Source organism: Nelumbo lutea, chromosome 1 (genome assembly GCF_056320005.1).
Source record: "Nelumbo lutea isolate HS-2025 chromosome 1, American lotus-T2T, whole genome shotgun sequence".
In the NCBI taxonomy this organism is placed as follows: domain Eukaryota; kingdom Viridiplantae; phylum Streptophyta; class Magnoliopsida; order Proteales; family Nelumbonaceae; genus Nelumbo; species Nelumbo lutea.
Window position 1 is genome coordinate 104,306,023 of NC_142684.1, and position 11,859 is coordinate 104,317,881.

Consider the following 11,859-nt stretch of genomic DNA (forward strand, 5'->3'; position numbering starts at 1 on the left):
TTCTCCCACCTTGGTGATCAAGCTAGCAATCCTACTCTTCACCTCATCTAGTTGGCATGTCAAACTGGTCGACGCATTGAGGAATATCTAACAATCTTCCTGGGCTTCTAGCCGGGCGCCTTCTAGTTTTGACTGAAGAGACTCGATCTCAACCATCATCTTCGCGGCGTTGTGCTCCAAAGAGAGGGCGCAGTCATACAGAGCCCAACTCATGCAGCTCGCTTACAAAAAAAATAGGCAATTCGCAAAATATATGTATATGAAAAGGAACAGTCAAAGGGCAGCGAACACTTACCAACAACGTATCTTGGATCATCATCGCACCGAGGTCGGCAATGCCCTATTGGAGATAAATTTGTCAATGCAAAATTAACCCAATTTTACAATTTATATGAACCATCTTACACTCTACATATTTACATTCACACTTATTCTCATTGTTTCCAAATGCACCTTAATGAAAATAAAATTGCGCACAGCATTGCGTGGTTTACTTGTTCCATTAGAAGCATCTAAACCTGGACATTTGAACCAGAGTTCTGTTCATTCATGATCTCATTGTAAACGATCTTATTTCTTAATAAATGCTTCGCTTACTTGATTTTAAAAAAAATAAAATAAAGAATCTGAGTTTTTTGTTTAATTTTTTTCTTCCTTTTAGAACATGGAAGTTAGGCCAGTTAAGGCTTACTCCATGGTTATCCAATGAGAAATTTGCAATTTAATTGCAAAAGAATCTAATACTAGCCTTCCTAACACTTGGGTGCTCTTCATATAATACAAACTCTACGTCATCCATTTACGTCTAAATCAAATGTCAAATTGGGCTCATGCCAATAATTTATAGGGAGAATGACCAATCAGCCCAGATCAGAATTTTATAATCTCAAAGTATAAGGAGAATGCATCCTCACCCTGAGTTGATGTCAAATTCACGAATAGGATGTGATTTACTGGAGGAGAGGACTAATAATAGGAGGAGGAGGCTGAAATTCAGAATTCTGCATCGTATGTATCCGTACTTGTCTGTAATTTCTAAGTGATTTTTTAATTTTAATTTTCTCTAATACTGTTATTTTAGGTGTTGAAAAAGTTTCAAAATGAAGGCGTCAACTGGTTCAGTTGCTAACGCACGGTCTTTGGCTGGGCGAAGCGAAGGAGATTTGACCTGGCCGTTCTCCGTTGTATTACTTGTGTGACGAACAGATCCCAATTCACCCAATAAAATAGTTCTTTTCCGCGGTATGGGCAGGTGCAGCTATGAATATCAGTGGATTGTATTAAGTGGTAAACCATATTGACCTGATCCTAACGGGTTAGGAATGAAATCATTTTTAATCATATCGGGTTTCATGTCGGATGAGTCCATGTTGAGCCTAACCCTTATATAAGATTCGATATTCCCTTTTATGGGTGAATTTGAGCCAGGCCAATCCCAATATTACACTATTAAATTTGGCTCAGCAAAAAAATTATTTCTTATTATACACATAAAAATAAAAAATATTATATATATATATAAATTTGTTTGAGCTCACAGGCTTCATACTCCAAGTTTAACTGGGCTTGAATTAGATTAAAATTTAGGGCCTGTTTGGTGCATGGAAAATCTAGTCGCCAAAAAAGGGAATGCCGAAAAGACGCAAAAAGTCCATTTTGGGCTGATTTTAGAAAGCTCCAAATGAAGCTTTTCACATCTTTTGCATTTTATTCTTATATGAAAAGACACGGAAAGACATGCATCTGCCAAACATATTTCGAATTGTTCAGATTTTCATGCAAAAACTTGATACGTCTTTTGACTGTCAGAACTATTAGAAGATCTTCCCAAAAAGACTCGCCAAATGGATCCTTAATATAGACTGAATCTAGCAAGTTTTTTGTAAGTGAAAAGCTCCATTCGTATCCACTCCCTCTTCAATTAATCGGGTCAGGTTGGGTTGGTCATGCTTCGAGTTAGGGGTGGAGCCAAATATACTCGTGTAGGGTTCTTGCCCCCTACATTTCCTGTGTTTTTTGTTATTTATTAGCAATTTCTGTGTTTTTCTATAATTTGAAAACAATTTTTTATTGTGTGCAATTTTTATAATTTTTTATATTTTTGTAATTTCTGTGTTTTTATATTTGAAAATATTTTTTGAACTTTTTCCTTTTTTCATATATAAATATTAAAATATATGTATATATTTTATATTTTTCTATGAAGGTTAAAATAGTAATGTATTAACAGCGGTCAAGTTAGTGACATGGTGAATTTTAGACATTTTGAAAGGTTGTGGTGAGTTTAAGAGAAATGCTGAAAACTAATGGTGAGTTTTTGACAATTTCCCAAAAAAATGTTTATTTTTTTCTTTAAAAATTATATTATACTCCCAAATTTTCTCCCAGCGTACTTTGACTCTCTCATTTTATTATTTAACTTATGAGTTATGACTATCAAGATTAATCAGCTCGACAGATTTCCCATATGATGCCCCCTCAGCTCCTAATATAAAATGCTTCTCTGTACTTTAAAAACCTTAAGCAGAGCCCAACTTGCAATCATTTTTAATTCTTGGGCCTATGGCCGCGGCTTGACAAGCTGCTGCACAAACATATTCAGGAGTCAGGACAATGATAGCTCAACTATCTCAAACCAATGCAGCCATTAATTATTAAGTTTCTAGGCAACCAACATCATGATCTCTTCCTTAGCCATTCAATCATGCATTCATGAGACTCAACCATGGATTTTAGCAGATTACAGGATTCCCATCTTGAATCTCCAAATGTCCTAATTGTTCAGTCTCCCCTTCTTGCTCTCTTCTTATTCTCACTTGCCTCCTGTGCACTATCAATGCCGTCTCCTTTCCGCTTCGAAAATTCAGCAAACGTGGTTGCGAAATTAGGGAATTCGAGTGCAGGATCGGATAACCAGAGTCCGGCGACGGGAGGAATAAACAATAGAGGATTGGTGGCAGGACTGGCTGCTGGTGCAGGTATTTTCTTGGTGAGCAGCTTGGTTGTTTTCTGGCTTGTCTTGCGGATAATTAGGAAGAGAGATAGAGAGAAAGAGGATGACACTATTGTCCTTGACCATTCGATGAACGATGAATTCGAGAAGGGAACGGGACCTAAGAGATTCTCATATGGTGAATTGGCTCGGGCGACAAGAAAATTTGCAGAAGAACGAAAGCTTGGAGAGGGAGGATTTGGAGGGGTTTATAGAGGTTTTCTGAGAGATGTCAAGATGGATGTGGCCGTGAAGAGGGTGTCCAGAGGGTCTAAACAAGGGGTGAAGGAGTACATGTCGGAGGTGAAGATCATTAGCCGATTGCGGCACAAAAACCTCGTTCAGCTTGTTGGTTGGTGTCATCAACACAGCGAACTACTCCTTGTATATGAATTCATGTCCAATGGGAGCCTTGATTCCTATCTCTTCAAGCACAGAGGCTTATTGACATGGGACATAAGGTACAAGATAGCTCTTGGCTTGGCGTCTGCTCTATTCTATCTGCACCAAGGGTGGGAACAATGCGTCCTGCATAGAGATATCAAGTCTAGTAATGTGATGTTGGATTCAAGCTTCAATGCCAAACTTGGGGACTTTGGGCTGGCCAGACTCATAGACCATGAGCAGCGGTCACAGACAACTGTTCCGGCCGGTACCATGGGTTATATGGCTCCTGAGTATTGTATAACAGGAAAAGCTAGCAAACTCTCGGATGTCTACAGCTTTGGAGTTGTTGCGTTGGAACTTGCTTGTGGAAGGAAGTCTGTAGAGCTCAAATTTGAAGAGAGTAAGATGTTGGTGGAGTGGGTGTGGGAGCTCTATGGAAAGGGGGAGCTTCTTGAAGCGGCGGATTCAAGGCTAAGAAACTTGGGATTTGATGAGAAGCAGATGGAGTGTTTGCTGATTGTTGGGCTGTGGTGTGCTCACCCAAATTGCAGGAGTCGACCTTCCATAAGTCAAGTGATCCATGTTCTCAGTTTTGAAGCTCCATTGCCCACTCTCCCTCCCAACATGCCTGTGCCCTTGTACTCTGCCCGTTGGCCTTCTTCAATGGATGTGTCTTCCTTTCCCACTACACCATACTATGGAGTTAGCAATAGCCAACGAGATCACACCAAAAGCTCGATCAACAGCTGCACCACCGATTCATCCAGGTTGACCACGGCTTCTGCTGCTTCTTCATCCACATCTTTTCTATTGCACCCACGGTACGGTAATTTGAAACTCGCAAATTTTATTAAAATTTACCATTTCAAACTCCAAAACCCCTAAATACAAATCACGCAATCCTACCATCTCAGGTCATTTTGTCTTTTTCCTATGCTAAGATGTCATAGAGTTTCATCCATACCATAGCCCGATTTTACCTATTGCCACCTCAGCATGAGGCTATGATGAGGTGTCATCTGTAGTCTCTACACTCATCAGCAAATGGGTCTCGCCTAATAGATTGATATATATCATAATTTCAATATACTATTCATAGTTATAATTAGATTGTTATTAATTGGACTTGTGGAAATAATTAATTCTTTGGAGTTTTGATAATCTGAATAATATACGCTGTTGTCCCTTGAAGAAAATTTTAATGTGGACCTATTCAATTGTGGCGTCTCATTTCTTTTTTGTACCTGGGAACTTGAATTTGCATTTCTCATTTCGTATTCACAAGATCCCTCTTTACACCATCCTCACAGCCCTTATAGCTGTGCATTGGCAGGATGGATTTGTTGAAGACAAAATGCGAATTCTAAGTCACCTACTCTATTTTATATACTTATAATGCAGTTGTTTGTTACCAAAAAAAAATGGGAATGTATTCGTGGTCATGTTTATTCTCTCTCTCCTTCCAATTCCCCTTAGAATTTGCGTTTTCCTTGAAATTTTAAAAATTAAAATAAACAAATATAGGGTTATTTAAACTTACCTACGTCAATTCAGTTTTGGTTTTTCACTGGAAAAATAAAAACAAACAAATATGGGGATATTTAAATTTCAATGTTGTACGTCCACCAGGGGGCAAAGCGTTGGAGAGCAAAGGCAGCCTGTGAAGGAAGGAAATGAGCTTGACGAACCCATGGATCGCCCCTCCTCGTTCAACTCGCAATGGTCAGATTATGTAATTTGATTGATATATATATATATATAAATATATATATATATATATATATATATATATATATATATATATATATATATATATATATATATTTGTATTTGTTAAAGAATTGATTTGACATTTTCCTTCAATTAATTATTTGCTTGTTTCGTCTCCACTAGTTAATTAATTGCAATAAACTTAACTGTATATTGTACAGTAGAGATTTGACTTGGTGGTATAGACTTTTGATATTTTGAAATGCTATGTATCAAATGTTAATGGAGATTTTTCGGTTCACTTTTTATAGTTGTAGTCCCGCTGAAGTTGCAAAGAAAGTGAGCCAGGAGATTGCGATCAATCCTCATTTGAGACTTTTCTTCCTTTCCTTTTTTTTTTTTTTTTTTTAATGTAGAAAACGCAGATTTTCTTTCATTAAGATTCAAACAAAGCATCAGGTACAAATAAGAAGTAGAGAAATTAAAACAACACACAGGATTTTACCCCGTGTGTTCAAATCGTCACCCGGTTAGAATTGAGGATCCAGTTTTTTTATGATCAGGATTTGATTAAAATGGTTAAATTAATAACGTTCAATTAGGAGATGGTTTAACCTCTGGATCAGTTTTCAAAACAGTAATTTTACAAAAATACATCCAAGAAATGATCAATCACAGAACAAATAAACTAATTAAACAGCGAGAATAAATCACATGTTAAGCGTCCACAAACGGCACAAGTTCAAAAGCTTGAAAGACAGGATAAAATTCCTCCAACAAAGGATTAAACTCAGGGAGGTAGGTGATATTTTCCATTAGTCCAACATTAGAAATTTGCACTTCACGGGAGGACGTCTCAAGTAGCTAGGGATGTCACTGGGTGAGGTTAAGTGGCAAATCTGCACTGACCTGACCCAATAATACTGTAGCATTGATATATAATAGTTAATATATGATATATGATATTTAGATTTAAATTTTATGATCTACACAAAGTCAAGTATCTGTTTTACATCTAACAGCTTACGCTTTAGGCTGATAGAGAGAGGATAGATCGGGTTGGGTTTGATAGTCCCTCCTTTAGTTAAATCCATAAATGGATATTTTACAACATAAAATATGTCATATGACAAATATTTTAAGGTACCTTACCTAACAGCTTAATGGTTTTTAGTGAATGATTCCTTAAAATGTTATTACAACCTACTTATTAAGGGGATGTTTAGAACCGTGGCCGTTTTTCAAAAAAATGGTGTCACGTTGGATCCAAATAGGTGTTTCAACAAACGCCCATGTATCTCATTGTTTGGTTCAGCCAATTATTAAAAAATTGGGCATGCCTCGAAAATTGGGACCTTGGGCATTTCATGCATCAGTAAACTGTTTCCCTCAATGGTTGACTAATGTGTATCCTATGTGGTGCTCACCTGTCAGCACATACATGAAAAACGGTGATGAAAATCACCTTACCAAACAGCATACTGTTGCCCACTGCCTACATGGCAGAAGTATTTTTTGTGAAAAACGGATCTTGGAAGCATAGGCGTTTTTTCTTGAAAATTGGTCCCAAAAAGAACCCACGCTTCCAAACACCATGTAAAAAAGTGGTTTAGTATTTGATCCTCACTGCGCCCATTATAATTAATTAAATTTCAGCACAAACCATAAGTACGTGTGTTTAACAGATCTAGAATCCTCAACTGTTGAGCCCCAACTAATAGCTCATGTCCAAGATCTAGTGATGCAAATGGATCGGATCATGATCTGATCCTATTTTGTTGGATTCTGATATCTTCCCTTCAGATTGGATTGAATAATAAGATCTGAGTAAAAATTGGATCAAATTTGGGTCACCACCTATCCAATCCGAAAACGATCTAATCCAATATATATCTTAATATAATTTGTTCAGGAATTACTTTTTGGTCATTTGGGTTGGTCATTGGACCGGGCTGACTTGGTTTCAACTCAGGATGGACTAAATCTTATTCGTGCCAGTTACACTTGTCTATGGTCTTACACCGGGTTTTAGGTATATATAATAGATTTTTACTAATTTAAAGTCAAAATAAATTTTATTTAAAAATAATGAAAATTAATACAACATTTGACTACACAGCGAGTTGAGTAGAACTACCCCCAGAAAGGAGGTCGCCCCCAGGGTGACCGCCCCGTTGGGGAGTCCACACAGTCGGGCTGGCATGGGTCCACCAGCCAATCGGTTCCCAACCTTGGCCACGGGCAACGGACCAAGCCCTCCAAGTCTGGTAGTATCCGTCCAGCTGACCCACTCTCCCAGACCTCCCAACCGAAGGGAGGACAACTCCAAACCTCCTAGCCGAAGGGAGGAAGAACCGGAACTAGAAGCAAGAACCCCTCTCCTTCACGGACGAAGACCTGAAAGGGGTAGTAGTCCCCCATGACAACGCATTGGTGGTCTCGGTCGTCATTGCAAACTTCGTAGTCAAAAGGATCTTTGTTGACAGTGGCTCCTCAACCAACATCATTTTCTACGAAGCTTTTGAAAAGATGAAGATAGCTCCAGAGCACCTCCATCTAGTAGATGCCCCACTAGTTGGCTTCTCTAGCAGCAGCGTCAAACCAAAGGGCAAGATTTCCCTACCAGCCATAGTAGGGACAGAGTCCCAGCAAGTGACAAGGATGACAGAGTTCCTGGCCGTGAAGATTGACACACCCTACAACGCCATCATAGGGAGACCAACTCTTCACGATCTTCGGGAATCCATCTCCTCCTACCACCTCGCCTTCAAGTTTCCTATCGAGCACAGTGTCGGAGTTGTTCATGGGGACTAGCATGTCTCCCGTCAGTGAGCCAAGGCCGGCTGGCCGAGGACCTCATCTCAATCCCCCTAGACGAGGACGAGCATGACAACATAGTACGTGTCAAGTCCAACCTTCCCCCCGAGAGCCTATCTGAATTGGTAAGTTTCCTTAAACTCAATGTCGACGTCTTTGATTGGTCCATTGTTGACATGCCCGGAATTTACCCCTTGGTCATTACACAAAGGCTAAGTGTGGACCCGAGCTCTAGGCTAGTTCGGTAGAAGAAGAGGAACTTTGCACTGGAGCGTTGGAAGGCCATAGAGGAAGAAGTTGAAAAGTTACTCGATGTTGGCTTCATTCGAAAGGTACACTACCCTAACTGGTTGTCAAATGTAGTTACGGTAAAGAAAGCTAATGGGAAATGGCAGATCTGTATTGATTTCACAGACCTTAACCAAGCCTGCCCCAAGGACAGTTTTCCTTTGCCGAGGATAAAACACCTCGTTGACGCCACTACAGGGTGCGAGCTACTTAGCTTCATGGATGCATTCTCCGGATACAATCAGATAAAGATGCACCCAAATGATGAAAAGAATACCTTGTTCATCACTGAACATGGCACATAATGCTACTGTGCGATTCCCTTCGGCCTCAAGAATGTTGGGGCCACCTACCAGTTCCTTATTAACAAGGTGTTCAAAGAGTAGATGAGGATGAACGTCAAAGCCTATGTGGATGACATGGTAGTGAAGAGCCTGAAGGGTGGGACCCACATCTTCGACCTAGTTGAGACCTTTGACACCTTCCAGAAGTACAATATGAAGGTCAACCCAGTAAGTGTGCCTTCGGCATCACATCAAGAAAATTCTTAGGTTTCGTCGTCACTCAGAGAGTCATTGAGGCTAATCCTGAGAAGATACAGGCATTACTATACATGGCTCCCTCACAAATAGTGAAGGAGATCCAAAAACTCACCGGCCGAATAGTAGCCCTCAATCGCTTCATGTCAAAGTCAACCGACCACTACCTACCCTTCTTCCATGCCATCAAGAAGCTAAAAGAGTTCCAATGGACAAAGGAATGCTAGTGTGCCTTTGACGAGCTCAAAGCATACCTTACTTCGCCTCCCCTCCTAGCTCGGCTGGCCAAAGGAGAAACCCTATACCTATACCTCTCGGTGAGGGATGAAGTAGTTAGTTCAATCCTCATCAAGGATGATGGTGTGTAGAAGCCAGTTTACAATTCTAGCAAGGTCCTCTGCGATGCCGAAACCAGGCACCCCGAGGTAGAGAAGTTGGCTTTCACCCTCGTGGTTTCAGCAAAGAAACTCCAACCATACTTTCAGGCCCATACTATAGTGGTCCTGATGAACCAGCCCCTCAAGGCTGTCCTCACCAAACCCAAGGTCTCAAGACGCCTGACGAAGTGGGCCGGCAACTCCTCCAATGCTAAAGAAAGCGGAGCGGGCCTCATCCAACTCACCCCAGATGATGTTGTCCTAGAGTATGCGCTAAGATTTGACTTCCCAACATCAAACAATGAAGCCGAGTATGAGGCCCTCCTCGTTGGTCTCTAGCTTGCTAGGGACCTTGACTCCTCACATGTCAAAGCCTTCAGCAACTCTCAGCTGGTGGTGAATTAGGTGAACAACGAGTACAAGGCTAGAAAACAAAGCATGTCCAAGTACCTCGCCAAAGTCCAAGATTTAGCCAGCCACTTCCAACGCTTCTCCTTGCAACGGGTCCCATGAGCCGAGAATGCACAAATTGACACCCTCTCCAAGTTGGCAAGTACCTCGAGTGGAACTCCCAGCCAGGCCGTACATGTCGAGAAGCTACTTTGGCCTTCCATTGAAGAAGTCCAAGTACTCCCCATAGAGGGCAAACCTTCATGGATGGATCCCATTGTCAACTTCCTATCAACTGGACAGTTGCCCGAAGATAGAAATGAGACAAAATGACTCAAACAACAAGCAACCCGCTACACCCTACTGGAGGGGAAGCTGTACCGAATATCCTTCACCTTGCCTTACCTCTGTTGCCTTTGCTCGAAGGAGGACAACTATGTGCTACAAGAAATTCATGAAGGCATCTGTGGTAACCACCTCGACGGGAGAGCCTTGGCCCAAAAAGCCCTAAGGCAAGGCTACTTCTAGTCTACCCTCCACAAGGACGTGGCTAGATTGGTGCAAAAATGTTATCCATGTCAAAGGAATGCCAACTTATGCCACCGACCGGCCACTACTCTCTCAACCCTTAGCGGCCCATGGCCCTTTACCAAATGGGGCATGGACCTCCTTGGCCCCTTTCCTCTGGCCATGGGGTGCAAAAAGTACCTCGTTGTTGCAATAGACTATTTCACCAAGTGGGTGGAAGCCGAGCCTTTGGCCACCATCACAGTGCAAGCCATCCAAAATTTCTTTTGGAAAAACATTATCTGTTGCTTCAGCCTACCCTACATGTTGTCACCGACAATGGGAAGCAATTTGATGACACCAAGTTCTGGGAGTAGTGTTCCCCCTTCGATATCAGGCAACAGTACACCTCAGTAGGCTATCCTCAAACGAACAGCCTACCCAAGGTCACCAACAGGACAATAATGGATGGGTTGAAGACCAGATTGGACCGAGCTAAAGGCCTATGGGCTAAAGAACTGAGCAGTGAACTCTGGGCTTACCGAACTACGCCTCGGACAGCCATGGGAGAAACTCCCTTTGGTTTACCCTACGGCACAGAAGTAGTAATCCTAGTAGAGATCAGCCAGGCGACACTCTGAGTTCAGGCATATAATGAAGTTGAGAATGATGAAGTCCTCCGAGCAAACTTAGAACTACTGGAAGAAGCCTGAGAGAAAGCACAGGGTCGTGGCTTCCTGAAGCTTTCCTTTCTCATCCCCCAACTTGTCCATGTTGGCTAGTGCCAATTTCAACCGATTCCCTAGCCCAACAAAGTGAAGACAGACCTACAACAAGAAAATAGTTATCACCTAGCAGATAAACGAAAAAAAGAAGAAAAGGAAAGAGGAGCAAGTTGTTACTTCGGCCAGGCTCTACAGCCCCTGCTCATACAACCAATTCGGGGCCATCCCCAACATCTAGAAGCGGTCCCATGCTAGGAGAGCCCCACTCACCAACGCAGGGCCAACTCCCACATTCTGGATAGAATCCCCCTCGCGGATCTCCCACTCAGGGCGGAAGATTTGGTCAGACCGCTGGGCAAGCTCCTATAACGGCGTGGGAGCAGAAAATGGCCCCATTCGCTCCTTATAGGGCCTCCTTGGGGCATCACCGGTAGAAATCCTAGTGCGGGCCACCTTTTGTTGCGGTTGACCCCCTACAGCCCCCTTGGTCGGCCTCTTCCTCCCTGTCTTTGTTAGACAATTGTATGCCCTTAGCTCCAATCAGATGATGTACTTATGACATTTATTGTAAATGAGTAAAGTGCACATTTGATTCATGTTCTTGTGGTATGTTTCTGTGTAATACCCATAAACTGGACATTTAATGAGACTCGTGTTAGTTTAGAATGTTCACAGCCATTGGATAAGTCTGGGAAGATTTATCTTGCTAAGGCTAACACAAATGTGCCGCCAAGTGTTGGGGTGGCTTGTCTCAGCTATCAGGGTGAGACTCGAGGTACATGTAGTGTTGGTTTACTAGAAACCCTGAACCGGACCAGATTTCCAGTATTGCCCTGGACCTTGGAGATTAGTGGGCAAAACGGGAAAGTTACACCTGACCCCTAGACTTGATTATGATATTGCACTAGGTGTCGGATTGGGCTGTCTTTGATATGCCAATCAGTGAGATCCTTAGAGGGGGTCAAAACCTGGGTATTTTGGGACAATCCGAGAATTCATCTGAGTGGGTGATCATAGTGACAGAATCAGCCCCTTTGTCGGTCAAAGGTAATGATCGGGGATGCACTCTCTCTGATGGAAACCAAGACTGCTAGTAGCCGATTTCAATCGTTGAAATTTGTTTTGCA

At 41.9% G+C, this 11,859-nt stretch overlaps 1 protein-coding gene across 1 annotated transcript; it reads left to right on the top strand.

Annotated features, from left to right (window-relative positions):
- Positions 1 to 2,597: 2,597 nt before the first annotated feature.
- LOC148876539 (L-type lectin-domain containing receptor kinase IX.1-like) lies at positions 2,598 to 5,153 on the top strand. Its single transcript, XM_088965628.1, has 2 exons — positions 2,598 to 4,200; positions 5,009 to 5,153. Exons 1-2 carry the CDS (start codon positions 2,726 to 2,728, stop codon positions 5,118 to 5,120), a joined length of 1,587 nt encoding a protein of 528 aa, XP_088821754.1. The 5' UTR covers positions 2,598 to 2,725; the 3' UTR covers positions 5,121 to 5,153.
- The last annotated feature ends 6,706 nt before the right edge of the window (positions 5,154 to 11,859 follow it).

What these genes read in the sequence shown, in the direction of transcription:
- LOC148876539 (XM_088965628.1), top strand. Translation starts at nt 2,726, where the DNA reads ATGGATTTTAGCAGATTACAGGATTCCCATCTTGAATCTCCAAATGTC. An exon ending in TCTTTTCTATTGCACCCACG is followed by an intron (nt 4,201 to 5,008) that starts GTACGGTAATTT and finishes TACGTCCACCAG; the next exon opens with GGGGCAAAGCGTTGGAGAGC.